General features: G+C 44.2%; 2 protein-coding genes across 3 annotated transcripts in view; one reads left to right on the top strand and one right to left on the bottom strand.

The window, feature by feature from the left end:
* The window catches only part of SKIV2L2 (Ski2 like RNA helicase 2), an 88055-nt gene extending 74206 nt beyond the window's left edge, over positions 1-13849 (top strand). Inside the window, exons 24-27 of the mRNA XM_018568191.1 lie at positions 4264-4320; positions 4542-4704; positions 6764-6868; positions 13747-13849. Of these exons, the coding sequence (XP_018423693.1) occupies positions 4264-4320; positions 4542-4704; positions 6764-6868; positions 13747-13799 (378 nt within the window). The 3' untranslated portion in view covers positions 13800-13849. The remainder of the gene's footprint in view (positions 1-4263; positions 4321-4541; positions 4705-6763; positions 6869-13746) is intronic.
* A 54-nt stretch (positions 13850-13903) lies between these two features.
* PLPP1 (phospholipid phosphatase 1) overlaps positions 13904-24454 on the bottom strand; it is a 93891-nt gene continuing 83340 nt past the window's right edge. Inside the window, exons 4-6 of one of the 2 annotated variants that reach the window (XM_018568182.1) lie at positions 18532-18589; positions 15951-16127; positions 13904-14785 (exon numbers count right to left, since the gene is read on the bottom strand). In XM_018568182.1, the coding sequence (XP_018423684.1) occupies positions 14657-14785; positions 15951-16127; positions 18532-18589 (364 nt within the window). In that variant the 3' untranslated portion in view covers positions 13904-14656. The remainder of the gene's footprint in view (positions 14786-15950; positions 16128-18531; positions 18590-24454) is intronic. The other variant, XM_018568183.1, reaches the window with a different exon arrangement.

The following is a 24454-nucleotide window of genomic DNA, read 5'->3' as shown; positions in this document are numbered from 1 at the left end:
GAAATTCCACTTTTAATGGTTTTCTCACAAGGCTTAATGTATTCTACAGACACATTGGTTCATCTTTAAGCTACGCTTCATGCACAGTATGAATGAAAGGGAACCCTTCAGGACAGAAATGTGGGAGCCGCCACTGCTGGCTCGTTTCTGAAAGTTCCATTTAAAAGCTGAACTCCAGGCACAAACAGATTTATTTTTAAATGCCGCTCTTATTTCACCTTGCTAAAATTCTTGATGCTTTCCTATGCTGCTTACCATATCTTTTGGCAATCCCAAAAGAAAAGCAGCATTTCCAGCCTTAGAGAGGTAACTTCCTGAGTGCATGACCAGTCACCCCTGCCAGTTCTGTATGAGCGAAGAGATCAGTCACATCAATACCCACTCATTGTTTCCCAAGGTAAGGAGAGTGTTGTATTGGAAGAGGCGGGCTAGCCTCGGCTCATCCTGCTCGGAACCGTCCACCTCCAGCAGTCTAGTCTCCCTGTACTGCTCTGCACAGCTCAGTGTCCCAGCTGTCAGTTGCCTCAGAGCTGGGAAGGATGGGAGCACAGGTTAATCTGTTCATCCCTAGGGCAGGTGCAATACATTGATTTCCATGGTCTAAATGCAGAACAACACTCTCTTCCGTGTAAACACTGCTGATAGTCCAGCACCTCTCTACTCCTTAGCTTAGCATCCAGTAGCCGTTAGTTGCTGCAGAGCTGAGGATACTTAAAACGGAAAGAATGCAGTAGGCATGACATTGTGTACAAAAGGTAATTAAGCAAAAATTAGCAAAGAGAACACTGCAATTCTTGTGCTATCTGATTGCCCACTGTGTTATCTCCGTTCTCAGTGTCCTCCGCTCTGAGGCAACTAACTACTACAGAATGCTGAAATGAGGAGTAGAGAGAGACGAGGCTAATAGAGCAGTGTTTAAATAAAGTGACACTAAACTCGGGAGTTAAATCCTAAAAATGCATTCAAGTACCGTAACTAATAACAGAAATGTATCTTATTTGTGTATCACTCGGCTGTAGATCCTCAAATCATCTCTGAATTGGTGCTGACACTGCCCTTCCTTCTGGAGGGTGGCTACTTTTTTGCTCCAAGATCGCTCTCGGGATGGATTACAATCTCGCGTTTAGTTTACTAATTTGTTCCGAGATTGTAGTCCATCACAGGAGTGAGCTTGGAGTGGTGGCTACTTTACAACACAAGTCCAAGGTATATCCCACCGCACTCCTGACCGGAAACAAACCCAAAACTCAGGTGGGTGCCGATGCGACCGTAGATGCCTCCGCCAATAGTACAAAATTGATAAATGGTCACTCGCACTCCAACTTGATGCAAAGCCAATACTTTTTATTGACTTGGATAGCTATAAATGTGACACTATCCCAGTCAATGAAAGGTATTGGCTTTGCATCAAGTTGGAGTGCAAGTGACCATTTATCGATTTTTGTACTTTACAACACACAAACAGGGACCATGGGGGACAGCAGTGGCCACCCTCCAGAAGAAGTCGGCACAAATTCAGCGATTATTTCAGGATCTACAGAGAGGGTTGTTCAGGGTAGAGAAAGGGTTTCCTGCACACTGCAGGCATAATGTGCATTGCAATTCTGTAGAGTGTGAGCTGGATGCAGGTGCAAGAACCATGAATTGAACCATCAATAGAGATGAGAAGGGTGACTGTGCTCTCCCCTTCTCAGTGTCTTTAGCTGTGAAGCTACTCACAGCGGCAGGACGCCAAGTGTGAGAGCGCTCTTCGCTCCAACACACTGGGTTATGGCAGGTCCTCACCATACTTGCGTATAATGCAGGACAGTTGGTCCTGCGTTTGTATGTTATGATGTCACAGTGCAGCCGCTGACCAGATTGCCTTAGAGAAGAGGCTTTGAAAGACCAGTTGCACAACATGGAGGAAGCCTGCCAGTAAGAAATAAGGTAAGTATTACAGCTACCCCTAGACTTAAACACTTCACCCTTGCAGTGCAGAGCAGGAACGCATTGTGGTTTAAGGCAAACCGTTCCTTTGAAATTGACGAACGCATCTTAACGCACAATTTATTTAAATTTTTTTGCAATGTACAGCATAGCGGGTGCATAGCCCATGCTGTAATAGTGCATTGGAGTATTATTCAAAATGAATGTCAAAGCGATTCACACATTACTGTGCAATGCAGAAAAATGTGTCCTTTTTTTACTACACATTACTGCAATGTGAGAATGTACATGGGCCCCAAAGACCCAACTCCTTCCCAGGCTTGTCTATTTCAGAATGAGCTTTCCTAATAATAAGCATCTTGTAGCCTGAGATTACTACAAGCGTAATTTCCAGTTGCTTCATATTAGTCCAATTAAGATGTATTGTGGAATTTTGTACGGGAGCTGCTGGCCTTCCTTGGGAAAGGCAGCTCTGGAAATGGCTAATTATGTGTTCAGTAGAGGAAAGGCGAACATGATTTGGGATGTCTGGGGGAGTGCTGACACTTTAGAAGTAATTACTTTTTTTCTGAGCAAATGAGTTCTGTAAGCTGGGGGCTTCTGGTAGCTGTTTGAACTCTCTGAGAGATGGGTGACTGTGCAGAAAACAAACATTTCATCGTGTGGTGAGCACATGTCGCACAAAGCACAGCTGGATTCTGGGGGCACTTGCTCATTAAGTCCTCTGTTTATACAGCTGTTCCTCCAGAGGAAGTTGCTTGTCCTTAGATGTATATGGGTGAAGAGGGATGCCTGGTCCAGCACACACTGCTTTATAGGAAATGCAATCAGCAGGATGGCAGCCATGTAGTTTAAATTGTGTCCAGGGGTAAAAGCAGCTTTTTCCAGATGGAACTTGAGCCTTTGCAGGGATATTATTATTGCTGATTCTGTCCTGCCAATATTAAGATTCTATTCTTGCTGAAATCTTTGAAAATGTGCAGTGAGTGGAAGGGTTTGCATTTCTCATCACATAAGTCTTAATGAGAAACATGGCACCTCCAACATTCATGTGAGCTTGGAGATGATCATTGAAGCTGTCGGAATAAGAAGTAAGGATTGTTTGTGTGCTTTTTCTCTATGGCTCTTCGTGAGTTTCTGAGAGGCAGTGAGCAGGGGAAAGCAAACGGAATGCTGAAGCCATAGTTGCAAGGAAAAGCACTTGTTTTATCCGGAGTGTGATACAAAATCTTAGCTGGCTACAGGTGGAATAGGAAAAGGGTTTAACTAGTCAACTTAACTGAAAACTTTTGCCAAATCCTCACCCCACGTTTTCTGTGCTTGGCTCACTATCTCTCACAATCCTGAAAACGGTTTAAGGACTCGTTCACACTTATGTGTTGCGTTATTTGCGCAGTACCCTACGATCAACACACCTATCGTGCATTAGTGTGGCAGGTGCGTTTCGTTGCCATTCATTTGAGGACCCATTCACACCAGCAGCTGCTGGTGTGCGTGTGCCCGGCACTGTGTTGATCGTGACTCATCGCACTGTTACTGACATTTCAGTGGTGTGAACTGTACCCACCTGTTACATGGCAAATCGCCTTGTCTTGTGTTGCGGCCGAGCTGGAACAACGGGCAGCACAGCCCCAATATATTGGGTGGGAATGGCACCCCAACTCACCTCCCAGCCGCACTGAGCTTAATACACAGTATTTCAACACTGTGGAGTGGAACAAAATAGTGCATGCGCTACTTGTTTACTGCACAATGCATTGTGTTGTGGTTGCAGCGCATTGTGGACAGGAGGTGCGCTACAGTACCATTCATATGAATGGGAAAGCATCTGGCGCACTGTAACGCATGGTCGGTGCATCGTGCAATAGCATGCATTAATCTCACAGTACCATGCAATTAACGCATAGGTGTTAACCGGCCCCAAGTCCAAATTATATTCTTGTCTGCCTGAAGTATCTCATCCCCTGTGGTGTCCTTAGCCCAACTGTCCTGGGATGCTGGTTGTATCATGCTCAGCACAACGCTGGGACTGATTTATACTGAATTCAGCAACTCCCACTTGGGTCACATTTTGCAGGATTTCACTATTGGTCTAGAATGACCTATTTTTCATATCTCCGGAATAAAAAGCGGGTACGGATTTACATTGTTTGCTTGAATACTTGTAATGTATATAGATTGGTGGCCTTGTCTTTTCTAATTCTCGTTGGGCCTGGGCTTTACAGTGGCATGTCCGGACTAATCTTCTACTGCCTGGCATCACTGAGATCACTGAATGTATTTGTTGATGCCGTATAATAATCTCATGTGTGTTTATTCCTTTATTTTGTTTAGTCCAGCGAAATGCCCAAACTAACAGAACAACTGGCAGGACCACTTCGGCAAATGCAGGTAATATCATGATGTGTATAATGTATTAGGAGTAAGTTGAAGAATTAATTTCCATGTTCTACCAACTCTGCTCTGTGGAGTTCTCTATAAGGGATATTTATATGGCCATTGTGTATCTTTAAGATGAGATATTCCTGCTGGTGTTTTTCTAAGTATAAAGCAGTGCTGACACGAGTTTACAGAACTGGTAAAACATTTGACTTCTGTTGATTGATATACAGGAAACGGCCCGGAGGATTGCCAAAGTGTCGGCCGAAGCTAAACTAGAAGTGGATGAAGAAACATATTTAGGGTCATTCCGCCCCAACCTCATGGATGTCATCTACACTTGGGCCAATGGCGCAACATTTGCCCAGATCTGTAAAATGACGGATGTGTTTGAAGGTAAGAGGCACTATTACTGCTCATGTGACCTCAGTGGGTCCTGTTTATAGTCTGTGTGAACCCAGATCTGTTCATTCTGAAATGTCATTCGGCTCTCGTATCAAAAAAAAAACCCTGTCCAGGAGACTGCAATGGAGTATAAATATTCCTCTTGCTTCATATATTGTCTAATCTAAATAATCCTAGAGCTGTGTCCTTATTTAGATCTTTATTACCCAAGCACATTGTTAAAACATCTTCCTAACAAAGTCCCCTTAAAACTCAAACCCGCCCTCCATCCTCTATATGGAAAGAAATATATATTACTATAATAATTAGGATATGGACCCCAAGTGGTAATACGAAGCTCTGTAATAATTTCCCAAAGTCACCAGTCTAGATATTTTTGGTAAAACGCAATCATGGTGTAAAGGAATCCTCTGCTGAGGAATATGACGGCTGCCATTGCTGACCTATTTCTGGCTCAAATTGCTTGGCTGTCACTCTGATCCTGTCACTTCAATACTTTGTCACTGATGAGGAGGAAAAATTCTTAATATCAGGAGTTCTTGATCTGAATCACTTGTCTGTACTAAGTATACAGCAACTCGGGTCACAGCAAAATAGCGAGGCTAGAAACAGCCAGGCAAGTAGCATGTTTCATAATGAGCTCAGTAATGGCAGCATGTCTCTCTATCGTCTTTTAGGGAGTTCCTATTGTCCTAATGCTGCCTATACACATGGTATTTTAAAGCAGGTTTGGATTGCAGTATCTGTGAAGCTCTCCACCAACAGCTTCCATCTAAACCACTAAAACATCCAAATCGGTTCATGTTGCATTGTCTTGATCTTTTATTTTTCACAATCGAGGTGCTTGAAATTGCCGTGTGAAACAAATACAAAGTGACGTGTTAGGCTCCTTTTTTCCCAGCATCTGAAAACTGAGCAAGTTAAAACCCAGCAAAAAAAGTGTCCAGTAACCTCCTATGTGTAAGCTATGTGGTCTGTGTGCATGTAGTGAGGGGGTGTCTGCGGGGACATGTTTCAGGGTGCCATGACCTGGTATTAGTCACTACTCTGCAGTTACTGGGGAATGATGGAGGAGTGACCATTGGATTAGAGATTTCAGCAGTTTTACGATATCTCCCTGAATCATACATAATGTATCCGCTATTCCCATGATCAGGAGATGGCGTTCCATGATTGATTTTCCTGTAATGTGTTTATTCCGGTACATAGAAGGATCCTCCCTCTGCCAGAGGAGGTCATTGATCTTCCATTGTCAGTAGGCAGCGGCAGTGTTTTTCTCTGGCATGTCTGGTGCTATGGACTGGCCGTCTTTCTGCACCGATTACTTCTACAGTAAAAGTAAACAGCTCAGTCTATGGGAAATGTCAATTGCTCCTAATCTACTCTAGAAAACGGGACAATGCTCTAGAAATCAGTCTAATGTTTCTGTACATTTCCAGGACTGTTATGTGGCATTCTCTCCATGATTTAGACGTCTGCCAGACGCAAACTGTATAATATTTTCCAAACTTTGATCAGCCATTTACAGGCAGTGCTGTGTGGGTGGCAGGTACACCCTGTGTTCAGTTCTTTGTGTATTGGGCCCGAAATTGCCTGCTGGCTCCTAAATTCTTCACTCATTTGACGATCCTGTTTAATGTTGGCCATACACCTAGAGATTATCTGCAGATTTTCTATGATCAGATGGGAAAAGTGCAACAGATTCCTCCATCTACGCTAAACTGTGTGGCTGGAGAAATCTCCCGCTGGGCCAAGCTTCAGTATCTTGCTAGTCGGCCCCGCTGGCTCTCAAAATACCTGAACAATCTGATTGGATGCCGGCATTCAGTTATGCGGCGTTATGTATCCACTTTACGTGCGCTCGTATTTCCAGTTCCTCTGTACAGCGATATTGTATGAAACATGAAAGAACAACATTGTGATTAACGTGTGTGTGTGTGTGTGTGTGTGTGTCCTGTGAAAAGAAATCTTCCGACTTGATATGTTTTGCTGACTTTCGAGTCATTTCATTGGCACAGCAGAAATAAAAGGTCACATTTAACTCTTTCAGGTAGTATTATCCGTTGCATGAGGCGTCTTGAAGAATTGTTGCGGCAGATGTGTCAGGCAGCCAAAGCCATCGGAAACACAGAACTGGAGAACAAGTTTGCAGAAGGTGGGTGATGGTGCCGGGCAGTACGATGGGCTCGTCCATGTGCTGACTGACGGATGATACACAGTGACAGTCAGCGAGCTTTTCTAGAGAGATTCCATTTGAAGGTGAAGTTTACCTTCCTGACATGTTTCATGTTATGCTCGTATTTAGGATGTAACATGAAACATGGTCCCCCCCCACTTACCTGAATCATGGGTTCTTCTCCTTGCAGTGTTTACATGTTTGAATTTGGTGCCGCTGTGTATGGCTCCACCCACAACGCAGTGTCATCGATTCGCAGATCCTTTCACAGGATCCGTAATTTAAGGAACTTCGGGTCCCATCAGCCACTGTGGCAGAGCGACTTGTACTTAATGCAACTACATGTTCCATTGCCATCTGTGTTAGGAAGCGTCTGCAGGAGCCAGGGCATTGTATCTATGATCTACTGATGGGGGTTGTAGTGCTTTACTGGCTACTATACAAAAACCAATACACATTTCTCTTCCTGAAGGAGTCTGAATGTATTATTTCCATGGATTTATCTTCGAAGTGTGATACTCAAGGCCTGCTCTGTTCTGTGTTCCTCCACGTTGTCAGCGTGTCACTATAGCAGTTCTGTAGTGTATTAGTCTGTGGCACCCTGGACGAATGGCTAAATACCCAGAGTGCTGACCCGGCTACACAGTGCTTGTCTCTTACTGCCTCCTCCCAACATGCATGTCCCTTACCAACCCAGTACTACACAGTGCTTGTCCCTTACTGCCTCCTCCCAACCCAGTACTACACAATGCTTGTCTCTTACTGCTTCCTCCTACCATGCATGTCCCTACCAACCCAGTACTACACAGTGCTTGTCCCTTACTGCCTCCTCCCAACCCAGTACTACACAATGCTTGTCTCTTACTGCTTCCTCCTACCATGCATGTCCCTACCAACCCAGTACTACACAGTGCTTGTCCCTTACTGCCTCCTCCCAACATGCAAGTCCCTTACCAACCCAGTCCTACACAGTGCTTGTCTCTTACTTCCTCCTCCCAACCCAGTACTACACAGTGCTTGTCCCTTACTGCTTCCTCCCACCATGCATTTCCCTACCAACCCAGTACTACACAGTGCTTGTCCCTTACTGCCTCCTCCCAACATGCAAGTCCCTTACCAACCCAGTCCTACACAGTGCTTGTCCCTTACTGACTCCTCCCACCATGCAAGTCCCTACCAACCCAGTCCTACACAGTACAGTGCTTGTTTCTTACTGCCTCCTCCCACCATGCATGTCCCTACCAACCCAGTACTACACAGTGCTTGTCTCTTACTGCCTCCTCCCACCATGCAAGTCCCTACCAACCCAGTCCTACACAGTGCTTGTCCCTTACTGCCTCCTCCCACCATGCAAGTCCCTTACCAACCCAGTACTACACAGTGCTTGCCTCTTATTGCTTCCTCCCACCATGCAAGTCTCTACCAACCCAGTCCTACACAGTGCTTGTCCCTTACTGCTTCCTCCCACCATGCAAGGCCGTACCAACCCAGTACTACACAGTGCTTGCCTCTTATTGCTTCCTCCCAACATGCAAGTCCCTTACCAACCCAGTACTACACAGTGCTTGTCCCTTACTGCTTCCTCCCACCATGCAAGTCCCTTACCAACCCAGTCCTACACAGTGCTTGTCTCTTACTGCCTCCTTCCAACATGCTAATAGTAAGACACAGGATGTGGTTGGTCAGAGACCTCAACCACTGGAGTTTGCATATCAGTGAGCTCTGATATTTGGCTTTCACTTGGGACTGACATGTACACCCCGGGAGAAACCTGTATGTGGTTTTTGGGGCGGTTTTTTAACACATTTAATGAGCCCACAAATTCACTTTATGGTGAACGCTGCAACAGTAGCATACAATACTACTACTGTATTATTAAAGGTGTTTTCAATCATTACCCTGTCAGGGTCCCACAAAAACTTTTTAGAAGTTGGGGAAAAACAAGACCAATAATTATCCAACTTAACAACCTATGCTCCAACATAACAGATCTACCTTTATGTTTAAAGCAGGACTAAGGAAAACGGTACTTGCCTCCCCTCCTGCATGGTGCTATCAATGAGCTCCTTCAGTCCCTGCCCGCATGGAGCTTACACTCTAAGGTCCCTCTCTCACATGCATACATACAGGGCCGATTTTAGACAGGAGACAATTAACCTTCCAGCATGTCTTTGGAGTGTGGAGGAAACCCACGCAAGCACAGGGAGAACATGCAAACTTCTTGCAGAAAGAGACCTGACTGGGATTTTGAATTGCGGACCCCCATGGCTGCAAGGCAGAAGTGCTAACCACTAGGCTTTAGCCATGTGACTGTAATCAAATCTCATTGGGCTTAAAATAATTCACTTTTATTAAATGAGTTATACTTCTCATGCTGTGTTGGCTTTGTGAATTAAGCCCATAATATGTCTCATCTGCACTAAAAAGCTGTCCTGTTAGCATTTTATTCCCTAATAAGTTTCCACCGTCATGAACTACAAGCTACATAATCATGTGACTGGTTCTGTGTACTCTAACAGCATCATATGTAACGTAGATCTTTACAGATACGGGAAAATGTGTATATACAGCTCTGCAACATTCACAATCCAATCACTCACGACAGACACCTGAAATGTGGGACTTGCATTGTTATTATTGTGAGATAAAACGTCCTCTAGAAAGTTTGGATAGATTACAATAGGAAGAGTGTCACAGCAGAGATTGTGTTTGATTCAGCACTTCCTATTTACGTTCATCCGCTGAATGCTTTCCATTATTTGTCTTAGCAGCAGGCCCGAGATTAGGGTCTCATCAAACTGGAAGAACAAAGCATAGCTTCTGCCCAAACACTGCGAGATCCATATCACAGGCCAGACCTTCACACATGGGCTAGAGTAACAGTGACGGAGCCCACTGAGCGATCATTCACAGGCATGCTGTGCTCTCTGTAGGACACGGCATTCATCGGTATTCATCACTGCAGTCTGTGGGGCCATTTGGCTTTTACCATATCCATGGACAACCTGCCGCTTCTAAGAACGGAAACTCTCATCATGCTTTGCTGGTTTTATCTTGTCATCTGTATTGGGAGTGGTGATGTGGCTGTAGGCTAAGCAAGGTTCACACGCTTCCAATTTCAGCCGGTCCTTGATGAATTCATTATGTGGGTTCCGCTTTTGGCACCTTTTTGGCCGGCATTCCTCAATCAGCTGATCGAAGGAACATGTCGGAAAATTGTCAGCCGAACAGAGCCAGCCGGCCAATGAGCCGACAGGTGATGATCGGGTATTCGGACAGTGGCCGCTCTCTGACTACAAAGGAAACAGCTGGAGATTCCTCGATTTCCCTTTTTTCAGTACAGTTTTGTGTCTTAATAGGACTTGGGTCATAAAATCTGCTGTGGCAACCTAATCACAAAAATCTGAACTCTGATTCATTGCTTTGGGCCACATTTCCACTTTCTCAGCATGAGTCCTGGTGTATGATGTAAGTGAGCCTTGATGTCTTCTAGTCCCACAGCATCACTGGATTTACCTGCGCTGTCAGCAGTTGTACTAATCACTGTTAAGGTTGACATCTTTCTGGGAAAAATGCAGCTTTGTGCTTGTCTTATAGATCACAATTAGGATGTTCAGATACCAAGTACTGCACTCGGCACATGTACCGATACTTTTCCAGCTCCAAGACTACACTAGAAAAAAATTTAAGTTAGGAGGCAGCTTTCGTTTGTAAGGAGCACATAGAGCTCCTGGGATGTGTGCATCCTTGTTTTAATGTATAAATATATATATTATACCGATGCCATTTTTTTTTTCTCAAGTACTGATACTTGCCCAAGTACTTACAGACACGAGTACTGATACATTTTTGTTTAGTGTCATGTGACAGTTTTTCTAAAACAATACAGACTAATGATTTCGGGACAGTGGTGGAGCACCAGAGCTAGGTCCCAGCTGCAACCCTGGTAGTTCTCATGAAAATGCCAAGTATCGGCACTGGTATCTGAACGTTCCTAGATCACATTGGCAGCAAGTCTCGATTTTACTGCCCACAGTGGTGAAATCTTATCCAGGTGACAACTCTAGTCACAGATTAATTCAACAAAAAAAAGTTTCCCACATTTAATCCGGCTGTGCTGTAGAAGGAAGTAGACAACACATAGCTCTACTTTAATATCAAAATAAAATCCACCCCCCCCATCCTGTGTTTTTTGCACTTCACTGCAACAATTGTTTGACCATGCCGTGTAGGATAACTGGACCTTCATAGAGTGATCCTTTACCTTGCGTCCTCCCCCTTGGAGACTTCTACCTGCATGTCCATGCTCCTGCCAGGTCCGCGCTGTGCAGCCTATGAGAGCCACCACTGCAGTTTGTACCAGATGGCCCCTTATTCCCATTCATTTCTATTTAGAGGTGGTCTGTGTATTGTAATATTCTACTCCAGGTACTTCTCCATTTCTGTTTCTGATCTTATACTTGTCAGATGAATGTTTTCTTTTGTAGTTGAACTTATAGATACTAAAATAAGTACATACAGAGAAAATGGCCTTTTCTATTCCTGGCACCAAAGGCAAAACCAAATAAAACTCGGTCTGTAAAAAGAAATTGTAATTGCTGGGTGTAGTTCAGACCTCACATCGTCCTTTAAAGTGTCATTTCCAGAGTATAATTAGCACTCGCAGCTCCACCTTTTCTTCATGGCACGCAGGATGCCGGCCAATCGCTTTGACACCTTTTTACAGAAATATTGTTTTCCTTTAAAGCTTTCTGACATTTCTAGTACAGTGTCTCCGGCATCTGCTACTTTGGCACCATTTCCTGTACAAGGTCTGATCTATATAATGAAGGAGCCTCATTAATAAGACACCTTTTGTATGTCCGGAGGAATCGTGGGTTGTTGTCTCAATTCATCTGTTACCATAATATCTTCACATGGAGTCACCAGACACCAAGCTGAATGTGAATATTAGGTGGCCAGTGGGAATAACTTTTCTGTTCTTTGATGGATGATCGTCAGAGGTATTTAAAGAGACTCACTTTAAGAATTACACTTGGATTTCAGTTCTTTCTATCATGGAGGCTCCACGTCACGTGTCTAGATAGGTCTGCATGCAAATGCTGGCTGCCTAGGATTGGCCACTCTTCCAGACTGAAATCCACCCGTTAGGACATTTCCATGTCTGCATAACTCATCCCAAGTGCTAGCCTACTGCTTGTATCAGGTATGCGGGCTCTTACGGGTGCTTTACACAGCTTCATGAAGACATCACTGTACCCTGTTGGCTCCTCCCACCACCATTATCATTCTACAATTGCATAGAGAAGCATAGGGACCCAGCGATGACATTAGACTTGGTCTAAATTACGGTATATCCTAAAAATGGAAAGGTTTAAACACATGTGGAGAGAACTTGGGTGGATCACCAGTATGGTGGTAATCACTAGTCCAGTAGGCAGGGTAATGGCTGAAGAATTGCAGCCTCTTCCTTCTGATATTTAGCCTATAGATGTACACAAGTGTGTAGATAGCATGCATCCGTGACATTACAATAGTAACATAGTAAGTGAGGTTGAATAAAGACAAGGGTCCATATGGTTCAGCGTGCGTGCGTGCATGCATGTGTGCAGCCAGCACCAGCTGGGAGAAGATACTGCGGTGACTCTGCAGTCCTCCCCTGCCCCCCCCATTCCTCCTCCGCTGCCCGCCCCGCCCCCCCCCTCTTCTGCCGGTGTTCTATCAATTCCCTGAACTCTAGTCCTAGGGATTGATGGAACACCGGCATCAAGTCTCCCATCAGCGGCTGGAAACAATAGCCAGCATGCTATTGGCTATTTTAAATTACACCCGCCCACTGCCTGCGGTTAATCGGCAGAGGAGGACCTGAAGGAGAACTTTCTACTTCAGTTCCCTCCTCTGCTGATTCTGGGCGGGTGCAATAGCCAGCTTGCTATTGGCTATTGCAATTTAAAATAACCAATAACAGCCTGGCTTTTGCTCCAAGCCACTGCCTGCTGTGTTTTAATCGATTATGAAAGAAATAGTTAGTTGCAGCCCTAGTTATTGGTGTATTATCTGGCTCGAACACTTCCCGTATCCCTGTAAATAAGTGAAATAAGAAACTCATCAAGACGTTTCTTGAATGTATCAATGCTCTCAGCGGAGACCACCACAATTTTACTACTCTCACAGTAAAAACAAAAACTCCCTTCGAATTCTGAGATTGAACCCCCTTTCTTCCAACCTCCTGTTGTGTCCCCGGGTTCTCCATACAGTTTTGGGATCCGAATATTGTGATCCCCATTGAAGACTGCAGTAAGGTCCCCGCATAATCGCCTCTGCTCTAAGGTGAATAAGTTTAGTTGTTGAAGGCGGTCCTCGTAACTCAGGTCTTCAATCCCTTTCATTTTGTAGCCCTTCTCTGACCTCTCTCAAACTCAAGGGTAGGGATGCACCGATACCACTTTTTTAAGGCCGAGTACGAGTACCGATACTTTTTTCCAAGTACTCACCGATACCAATTACCGATCAATCATCCAATCGGCCAATCAGCGGGAGAGGTCAGAATGAAGCAGATGACAGAGGAGGTCGCGGCCATCTTGCTTGATTGAAGACGCGATGGAGGTCCTGTGTGCGGCGGATCCGGGTCCCTGAAGATGGCGGACGCGGCACAGGTACTCGTTTTATGTTTTGGAGTATTTGCACGAGTACTCATGCAAATACTCGGTATCGCGGCCGATAGCGATGCTTGTATCGGTGCATCCCTACTCAAGGGTATTCATTTGGTATTGGAAAATGAATGCTCTACATACTGTGTGTGTGTGTCTATATATAGACCAAGAACTAATATATATGAAAATGCTTTTCTCTCACAGGTATTACGAAAATCAAGAGGGATATTGTATTTGCTGCCAGCTTGTATTTGTAGTGAAGATGGATTTGGAATCAAAATTGATCCAACAAAACTTTTAACATATTTGGAGTCTTCTGGGTGCCACTGCTATGCGGAATATGTGCCGTTGGGACAAATGCACCAGTGGAAGACGTACTTTTGTTATAAACCTTTTTAATGTTTTGGTGTTACAGGTTTGCAGATCCAAGCAATGTTTGTGCAGAGCCATATGACATAAATGTTTGTACATACCATTACCACACTATTTTAATAAAAAAAATGTACAATTTGAATATCACATTTTTGTATTGTGTGTCTGTATAATTGATAAAAAGCATTAAACAATTTTATTTTAAAGCTATAACATATACATAAAAAGGTGATCTTTATAACTATATACAAAGTGGGCATCTGACAGGTATAGCAGCAGCAGTCCATAGCATGAGTCTCCTATGCACAGTGTAAGGAACCATGTATGCCGAGCTGACATTTGAAATCCTGCAGCGTGTTCTTCCGCTATTGGAGGGCTCTGACTGGCCAGGCTGCATTCTTACCAATGTCTGTTTAGCTCACAGAATGGCTTCTACCACAGTGTATAGGCAACAGATGCATATTACGTGCTAGAGTGCCATGCAGGGTCAGCGTCTCCAGCAATGAAGGCAAAGGACTTCCCTACACAAGCAGATTTAGTCTCATGCTAGGAAGCCATGGAAGCTCTTGCTGGCAGTAGTCTTATATACAGCACTCAGACTGGGGTAAAGTGCCTGCCAACCAGTGGATTCAATCGCTCAGCATGAAATTAAAACTTCCTGTGTTGTTTAGTCCTGAAGGCTATGTAATGGAGACAGTCAATGGTTTGGGGTGAAAGCAGAATGCAGGCAGCAGAAGTGGCTTCATGGCTGGTGGCTGCTTCCATAGTGGTTCCCATTGGTTGACGTCTCATGCAGCGTGGTGTGTGAATCCTCCTCTTTGGGACTTAAGCTGTCCTTCTTGTCTTTGAAAAAATCTGACACGAACACAACCTGTGTGATACAAGATAGGATATTAAAAGAACCCGACATGTACTGTAAAAATAGGAAGTAGTTTTTCCTTATCAGGTAAGGTATTCCAGAAGTTCCTTTTACATATTTCATGATTTATACCTCATATGCAGGTTGTTGTGTGTACTGGCAGTATGTTAGAATAACTGATCACAAAGAGCTTCTGATACCAAAATAGCTATCCCAGCCCTCTGCGCATGCATCCACCTGGGCAAAGTGGTCCAATCCTCACAATGGACCAAAAAAATCAGAGCTGTTCATGGCCACCCAGGGGAACAAAAAAAACTGCAAACTCTGCAGCATTACTTAACTAGATCCACATGTAATAAAATAATATGGCTGCCTAATTACCGTTATGGGGCTGGGAAGTGTGGATGCCTCTGGTAGTGCAGCCAGAGATTTGAGGATTGTTATCCGTAAAGTGAAACCTGGGCCTTTGGGAGCAGTTACAGCCTAGGTGTAATAATTGTTCCCAGACTAGCTTGCCTGGTCATTGGAAGAATCCTTTTGATCACAACTTTTCCTAATATGATTAGGGGATTCACTTGATAAAAGAAACTTGTAGTGGCATATATTGGAGATGAACAAAAGGTGGCTTGCCAGTCTGCCTCTGGCCTCAAGTGAGCTGCTGCTTTGGAAGTATACCTGTATTAGAATAGGAAGCCCATATTTCCCTCAGTGCAGGTTTCTAAAGGGGAGGTTTTTGGTCTATTTCTTGGTCCCCTGAAATTTGCAAGTTTATAAATGATCATTTGTGAAAAATGTTCATTTTACGAATGCTTTATACAGGATGTTCCCATTATATGGCATTCCCGGATCATTGGAAAGCCCTGCACAAATTCTGCAATCATTGAATGCTTCTGCAAATAGAAAACAACACGCATACTTTCTGATATAAGGAGGAAGGGGGCTGTGTATATTCATTTGTTTTCAGTTAAGCGCGTGACAACACATGCTATTCACAGCATAGTAGAAAAAAAAAAAATCTGGATCTTAGGTGGTTCTGTCGCCTTACGCTTGCCGCTTACAATCTATTACCATTGGAGCAGTTTGTGGTTTTACTACAAAGTCAGGACCCTGTGTGTAGGACTTGCTTAGAAACTTATTAGCGGCAGTTTTGTAGCTCAGCAATGGTGGACACACTTACAATAAGAACAGCCGCAATGGCTCCCTGGATGAGGCCAACGAGGACGTCACTCCAGTGGTGCTTGTAGTCAGAGACTCTGGAAAGACCAACATAGATGGCTAAAGCAATGAGCCCAAACTGGAGGGTGGGACGGAGAAGCCTGGCCCAATCTCCTCTCATGCGGGACTGAAGATAAAGCTGTAAGAGACAAAAACAAGACAATTCTATGAAGGTGTGACATGTATATCAGTGTTACACTGCATTTTAAAGAGGACCTATCATATTTATTTTCACATGAATGCCCAAAATTGCACTGCAGTAACATGTGCATTGCTGCACCGTGCATTGTGTGTGTTGGCTGCATTCAGTGGATTTTGCTGGGAGGCTTAATGGATTTTTTTTTTTTTTTGGTTGGAGACTAACAGACAACAGTAAGTGCAGATACACAATTAGCCAGAATTAGGTGCTGTAGCATTTTGTTCTAATGTTAGGCCAGAGTTTAACTTGGTGATAAGGTTTACATGAATCTGGTCACTGGCGCCAATATACAATAAAAAAAAATGAAAATCTTTCTGAAGACATGACGTTCCCCTTACTGGACATGGGCCTATCGGCTCCTCCGAGCAGTTGGGACATCTCAGAATCACTTCCCAAATCCAGCACAAGGAAAGCGTTTCCAGAGAACATGTCGGGTTCAGTCAATGGCTGTGAAGTCCTACAATAAGGAGCTCTAATGTAACATTTTAACCGTTCCCCCATCCACCCCACACAGTGCCTGTCGTTCTGATCCACTGATGGAACAGGTATGCCGCATAGCTGAGATGTGATTTCACTTGCACTAGAATTCCTCCAAGTACTGACGTCACAGACCGCCTGGTAAATATATAGCACAACCACCTGCAGAGTGAGGAGCCATCTAAAGAATCCAATTCTATCCAATCAGGTCGGCTTCTGCATTACATGGTTCTTGGTAAAAGTGAAATATACAATCCCATTGTAAGTTTTGGCCGGTGTTCGAGGTTCTGTTTATTATAAAATGGAGTGTATAGTAAACAGTACAATAATACCACTCGAAGCTTCAGAAGTGAAATCCTGTTATCCACATCATGAAACCACTTTAATACCAGATCATTTTCTTGGTATTTTTTCTCAAGCTTTTAAAAGCATCAGTGAGCAGATTTCTGGCAGGAAAATCCTCGGCTCAGTGTGCGGCAATGTGACGGAGATGATGAGGTTTCAGCCCCACCAGGATGGGAATTAGCTGTGAATTTATTGTAAGTGACATGTTCCTGGGACATGCAGTATATGGTTACATCTCCCACATGCCAGTAAAGCTGCATTTACCAGCACTGTTCTCTATCGATTAAACACAAAGTCCATAATATTAACACTACAGTGCCATGGTAATCCATTACTGCGCACTTGCTAACCATGAGGTGTGACCATACAGAATGGGAAGAGACCCAGAAGCTTACAAGAGTTATGTACTATTCATGGGAATCACTTGACCATTGAAACCACCCATTGATAAAGATCATCCTCAGGGTGGTGATGCAGAGCACTCAAACCTGCTTCATTGATTGATGTAAAGTGAATAGGCAAACCACTACGACCACCCATGGAAGGAGGATGGTCAGACATGGTCGCCCTGGCTAGACTACAATCAACATATATACCCTTTTCACTCTAAACAAAACAAACACATGGATTATGATACCGGTTGCACTGGCCCCACATACCCTCCACCTCGCTATGCCCTTTCTTCTGCTCCCTTTGTCTGTTTCCTCTATCTTTACTTTTCTCTTCCCTCTTCCCCCCTCCCTATGATTAAGCCTGTGTGGTGAAACATGTTAGAGCGGTATGTGGGGGGTTGGGGGGGCTCTTGTGTGATACCCGAATGAAGATCTACACATAAAGACACGGAATGGCGGTACCTGTGTTTGTGCGGTAATTTTCCTGCTTGGAGTTGGAGTGTGAGCGAGCTCTTACCTGCACCGTGGTGGCTCTCATGGACTGGAACTCTGAATGAGAATTGGGGCGGTGATACTTTTTTTCTTTTACAGTGACCACATTACCTTGAATCCCACCACGAATGACATGCGCACAATAAATTATAGCGAGTGCTGTTCTCTCAATATACTGGCCGCTGACATTCATTAACCTGTTCTATTTTACCTGTATCTTTGTCATTTTATTGTCCATTTATCTACTGAACTCTCCCTTTGTATGGACATCTCTTCACTGTATATGTTACAAGTCTATCACATCTTTTATAAACCCAATAAAACATACTTGAAAGAAAAGGATGTCAGCTGAGCAGTTACAAGCTATGCATACATGTTTCCCTAATTGACCAAGTTTATGTGACTTGAGACATAAGCAGTAGATGATATTATCATGGGGGTACAATAGAAAGGGGGACAGAATATAAGCAGTATGGGTAGATATCATTATCATGGGGTACAATAGAAAGGAGGACAGAATATAAGCAGTAGGGGTAGATATCATTATCATGGGGAACAAGTGCTATCATAGGTTTAACATGGAACAAACTTGTCATGGAAAGTGCTTCAAAATAGAGATGTTTCCAAAATATACTTACTGCTAGGAAGAGCATGCAGTACATGGAGAAGGAGGAATGACCCGAATAGAAGGACAGCCTGGAAGACAGAAAGACAAAGCTGGTCAGTATAATATTACTATTAGGAAAATAAAATGATCCATATTTTTAATTATTGCTGAAAATGCTTCTGTTCCTCGTCTACGATGTACTCATATATGATCCTTTATGGAGGAACAATCACATCCTATGAAGATCCTTTTCACCAAACACACAACCAAAATTCAGTGAAGAACAGACATCAGCTAATATTTCCCAATGTTCCCCAAATTGTGCACTGTGATGTTTGCCCTCCCTGTCTGATGGCTGTTCTGGAATCCTCTGTATTATGTGGAGAATTGATTTTGTATTCTTCAACTCATGAAGAATAACGTGAATGTTATTTTCTACATTGTATTAAATGAAATATTGAGAAATCTTTAGTATAGATCCATCAATGTTCCCAAACACTGTAAAAGTACTAAAGAAGGAACTCTTCCAAAGCCTGCTTAAAGTACTTTAAAAGGTGAGCTCCATGAACTACGATGCTGAGGGAGGTGGGTAGAATACAGCCTTTTACCTTTTTACTACACTCGTATATTATTTTCGATCAGCAGCTGAAAATTGTAATGCTCCCCCTCATTCCTGCACTTCCAGTCAAAGCCAACTTTTCAAATCTGAGTTGTAGGCTCTTCCTCCTGTCTGTGCTTTGTATCAGCATGCTCCCTCCTGAGCACTGTTTCTCGACCAGGGTGCCCTCTGGCTTCCTTGCACTGAAATTTGTGCACAGCGTCATGCCTGTGAAAGTAATTTCTCATCTAAAAGAAGGCTTCTGATTTGAAGGGGTGTCTCTGATATAAAACTGGGGACCCCATTTCTTTTGAGTATTTTTGCATGGGGGTTCCCCCTTAAAATCTATTCAGGACCCCATCTGGGATAAGGGTCTGGTATGGATTATGGGAGGGTGTGGGAAACCACACATTTTTTACATTTGCGATATTTTTAAAGTTTGCCATAACTGCAAAATGTTGAGAAACGTTGGACCAGAGCATTTCCCCCGACTGCTGTCACAATGGGAGCTGATAAAACAACATACGGAAGGAAGCGCACTCCGCACTCCAGGCACTTTTGGAGAGAGCTGGGCCCTAATAACAGGCTGGCACTCTTGGAGGGGAGCACGGCAGTCATAGCTGGGTAAGCATGGTAGGAAAGAAATGTTCAGTGGGAGGCACAGCTATAGCTACAGGCCATGTACACCTCAAGGACCAGCACCGTACCAGTACCATCTGTACTAAAACAAGACATGGGCTGGGATGGCGACTTGCATATGTACCGAGCTTAGAAAACACACGAATAAATGAAACTATTTCAAAGGCCAGGAATGTAGAAAATGTGTATCAGGTAGATGATTACATTCCGGCCATTAAAGTCTCGTATTCTCCATTACAGACATTCATCCAGCCTTTGAAATCTGCATTCGTGGTGAGTGTGAGACTGCAGAGCTGATTACATTATGAGCAATTTACATCTCATCATAGCTCATTGTATGAAATCTTCCCGATCCTCACATTGCCCTCTCGTTGGAGAACCTCCTTCTTCCTATTACACAGAAATGTCAGTGCATTGTCATGGTGCAATTAGCAATCGTCTGCTGGGGATGGGCCAACATTCTTCCCAACAATGGCGTTTCCATGGAACCCCGGCCCTGCATGATGCACCCACAAAACGGTGGGAGCTGCCCTTCCTGTCCAGCCATCAATCTATCACACAGTCCATTGCTCAAAAGGGAGCACACCAGGCCTGAGTGGAGGCCATTATTCAGAATGGAGGGCAGCCAGCCGCAGAGGGATGAATGATCTACTAGTCAATCATGCCTCTGATGTCTGCCACACCGACTGCTCAGATTCAGCATAGTTTTTATAAATCTGCCCCATCGTGCTTCATTCCAACCCGTACTCCATTCTAAGAACTTCAAAACTAAAAGGTCCTTATGCTGGCCATACACTGTCCAATTTCTCATTCAGAACAGGGACAGCAGATGATTGACTACAGTCTCTGTACGGGTGAGAATTTGCAGACTGGCTTGATTCAAAATCTGACTTTTGTTGACTGGCGGAGTGCCAACAGGTCCACACACAGCTCGTGCTCTGAGAATGAAAATAGAAGGTCTGTTAATCTGGGAGCCCCCAACCTCCTAATAAAAATACTAAAGAGAATAAAGGGGAAAAAGGGGAAAAAAGGAGAGGAAGTCCTGCGGCACTGTACATTCTCACAGGGCTGGGAGTACTAGGATGAGGCCCAGTAACGTCCCCAACACCTACTGGAAGCTGGGGTCCAATGTAAGTATTTTGTCTTTTCTGATATTTGGGGTATTTTTTTAATTACTGTTGCACATTTGGTTTTTGGGCCCTCAGATAAGAGGATCTTCATTTGATACTGCACCCCAACCTTGCCCAACTTCAGGGCCATGCCCCAACAGCAACCAAAGACAGCGCTCTTCCTAGCCACTGAGACAGTCTCACTGGGCAGTGGAATGGCGGTTAGCGGGGATTAGACATAAAGTTATATTTAGGTCAGAATGGGCACAACAGGCTAACAGGCCAATACCAGACATCTTGGGGTGTCTGCTCCGAGGTAGATAAGGTGTCTAATGGGGAACAGTAACGCTGAAAGTGAAAGGTGAACGCTTGCCAGAATTTGCAGGTAGGCACACACACTTGCACATTACGGGACACTTCCTTAATGAGTGTGCCCTCCGCCAGTGCTGACCGATCTTGGCTGTCAGCTACTGCTCCACCCCACTGCCACCGTATTCTCCAATGCTATGTCCAGGTCCCCCAACATTCTCTTTGTTCCTTGGGCTGCCTCTGATAACAGAGGAGTAACATCGTCCCCCGACATCCCCAGAACAATACAGATGCCAGGAGGGAGATGGGTGTACAATGCATGGCACATGCGTCATACATTGTACTCAAACAATGACAACGGCTAGAGGTGAGCAGCTGCCATTTTTTGCGCGTCTCCTCTGACAAAAACAAACTCTACTTTGCACTGATTTTCCACTTTAACTGTGAAGTTAGTCAGATGCCTATGGGGGCGCTTACCCAAATGTAGCTTTAGTCACATAAAAGATGATTTCTGATTGGTTACTGGCTTACAGCCTGCACATCATTCGAGCTCTTAGCACTGCCACCCTGAATGAGCTGGTTCTGTTCCTTCCTGGTACAATGACAAAGCTCTCCGGTCATCTGTCTGGCGGTATTATTCCTCGGGCTTTGTCACAGCTTTACAATGTCTTCTATTCTGACACATGGTGCCAGCTGCTGTAGGAAAGCTTCTCAGAGCCACTGCCAATGTTTGCACCATTGGATCCTATGTAGCGTAAGCCAAGTAATCCATCTCTTATACGCAGATGTTGGCACCTGTTCTTTATATGGAAGAGTTCACACCAACACAAAACATATACCAATGATGGATCTGACAATAGATCTCTCGCAGCAGCTGGCCATGCCAAGTGACACATACAGGGGGGCGAGTCTCATTTATCACTGCGCCCTGGTAATTCAGAAGCCAGCAAAGAGTGCCATGGTAATGATCTCAATGGTTTCATGTGAATGAGATAAACACATGTCACCTTAATAAGGCAAAAAGCTAAATATAAAAGTACAACAACCCTGTGCAACGAAACGTTACCTTTCAACAAGCCAACTACAGAAAGCTGAAATCTGATTGGCTGCTGGAGGTCATCACTCATATCACACATCAGCCCTGTATTCTGCATCATGTTAGGTTAAACATTTGCTCCAATTTTCCACAATAATGCAGACCGAAAACTGTCAGTGCTGCCAACAACCACCAACAGTGTCTCAGCTGCTATATTTTACGGCTTAATATAAAAAAGTTCATATGAATTGATCTATAATTAGAGATCTCCGAGCAGGGAGGAGAAAACGTCTTGTCAGCTGTTCTCAGGAAACACTTGCTGAAAGACGACCTGCAAGTGTTAGATAATAATACTGGGTACTGGGCTTCATTCGCACAGCTAGAACCATCATGATGTCATAGTGACAGCGATTTTCAGCTGCAAATAAAAGTCACACGGCTGAAAATAACTATCCTTATGGTAAGTAACACCCATTGCTTAGTGAATTCCGCATACATAATATTTATATCTGCCTAGAGCACCCTTTCTTGATCAGGGTGCTGCAGCACCCCGGGGCACATTCTGGCTTCGTCAGAGGTGCCTCAAAATCCTCCTGATGTGAAGGGGGAGCTTTTGTTGTGAAGAGGGCTCCTGATGTGATGGGAGGACTCTGATGTAATTATGAGGGGGGGAGGGGCGGGGCGGGGCTCAGATTTAAAAGTAGCGAGCTCCTGATGTAAAGGGGCACTCTGATGTGATGGGGAGCTCCTGATTTGAAGGGGCACTCTGATGTGATGGGGAGCTCCTGATGTGATGGGGAGCTCCTGATTTGAAGGGGGGACTTCAAGGTGAAGGGGGGACCGCATTTTCTTGGTGTTTTTGCATGGGGTGGGAACCTCAAAATCCATTACACTTTAGACTGGGGTGCCTTGAGATTTTGCACACTTTCAAATAGTGCCGTGAGTTAATAAAGGTTGGAAAACACTGGCACAGAGTTCAGCTGCCCACCAAGTGGGATTTAAGGCAGGGCTCACTTACACAGAGTACCTGTTCTTCCTCTCCACAAGAGCTAGCACTTTGTTCAGTAGACGATGTGAAGCTGCTGTTCATAGACAATGGACAGATGGAAAGCCTCTGTGTATTCTAGGAAATGTAAACCATAAAATACACAAAGCAGTGACGTCAATGTGTGCCTGTCATCCTCTCCATTCTTACCATGACATGACTCTTGCATATCTCATACGAGTACTCACATCAACCGACACATATCATAAGAAGCTGCAGTAATGTTTCCCATGGATTGATACAGGAGCCCGGTATACAACAAAACGATAAATGGCAGTGCCTTGTCTGACATTGAGTCTATGATAGGTCAGGTGAGGAATACCTCATGCACTATGAGGATTATATTCACTATACTCCAATCTGGAGTCAGACTTTGAGTCTGGGCTCTTAAAGGCAATTCAATATATTTCCCCGATATGTGTGGATAATACCCTTAAAACCTTTCAAATGCTACAAGCTGAATTCTGACTACACAGACAACAATTTCATGACAAAATCTCCAATTGCGGCATGCTAATAACAGCACAACATGGGGCTAATAAATTCATCCCCATCAAAGTTCTATTAATAACCATGATGGAAGAAGCCGGTAATCTCAGCCTGCACAAAGGGTTGGGGCCAAAGTGGGGTTGGGGCCAATCACTGGGGAAAATTACCCAACACAGAGAATAACACAATTGTTTATATTACACCGAGTGTATCGCACTCCTCAAGAGCTGTTCCAGGGGCACCAAAGGCACTCTCCAGATGAATGTCATGGGGAACCCGCCACGTTAATACATACGCTGTGGTAAAGTCACAAGCTTTTCACATACCGGTAGCAGGTTCTAACTACGATGAACAACACTCATCATACTACAATATCCCTGGATCCCCTGAATTGCATATTGAGCGCCCATGATGGAGAAAGCATCTCACCAGAGTTATTTACACCGATCATACGGCTTTGGTTTGTAGCGAGACAACACATAGCTTTGAAACGGTTGTCTCCCCATCCACCTACATGTAAGTAATGCCAAGATCAGGTCAACACAATGTTACCTACGGAAAAATGAGGGGCTGCCTGCAGAAGAGGGACACATGGCTATCAACACTCGGGATGGCACCCCCAGCATTGGTTACTCAACACTCATTCTCTTACCTTTTGTTCCATGTACTGATATAAGTCACATGGTCTCTCTATACACCAGCAATGGTATGTCCCTTGGCATCCTCATT

This window comes from Nanorana parkeri, unplaced genomic scaffold (genome assembly GCF_000935625.1).
Source record: "Nanorana parkeri isolate BGI_ZX_2015 unplaced genomic scaffold, ASM93562v1 scaffold1152, whole genome shotgun sequence".
Taxonomy (NCBI): Eukaryota; Metazoa; Chordata; class Amphibia; order Anura; family Dicroglossidae; genus Nanorana; species Nanorana parkeri.
The sequence above is the reverse complement of the archived record's forward strand: the minus strand, read 5'-3'. Positions and strand labels throughout refer to the sequence as shown.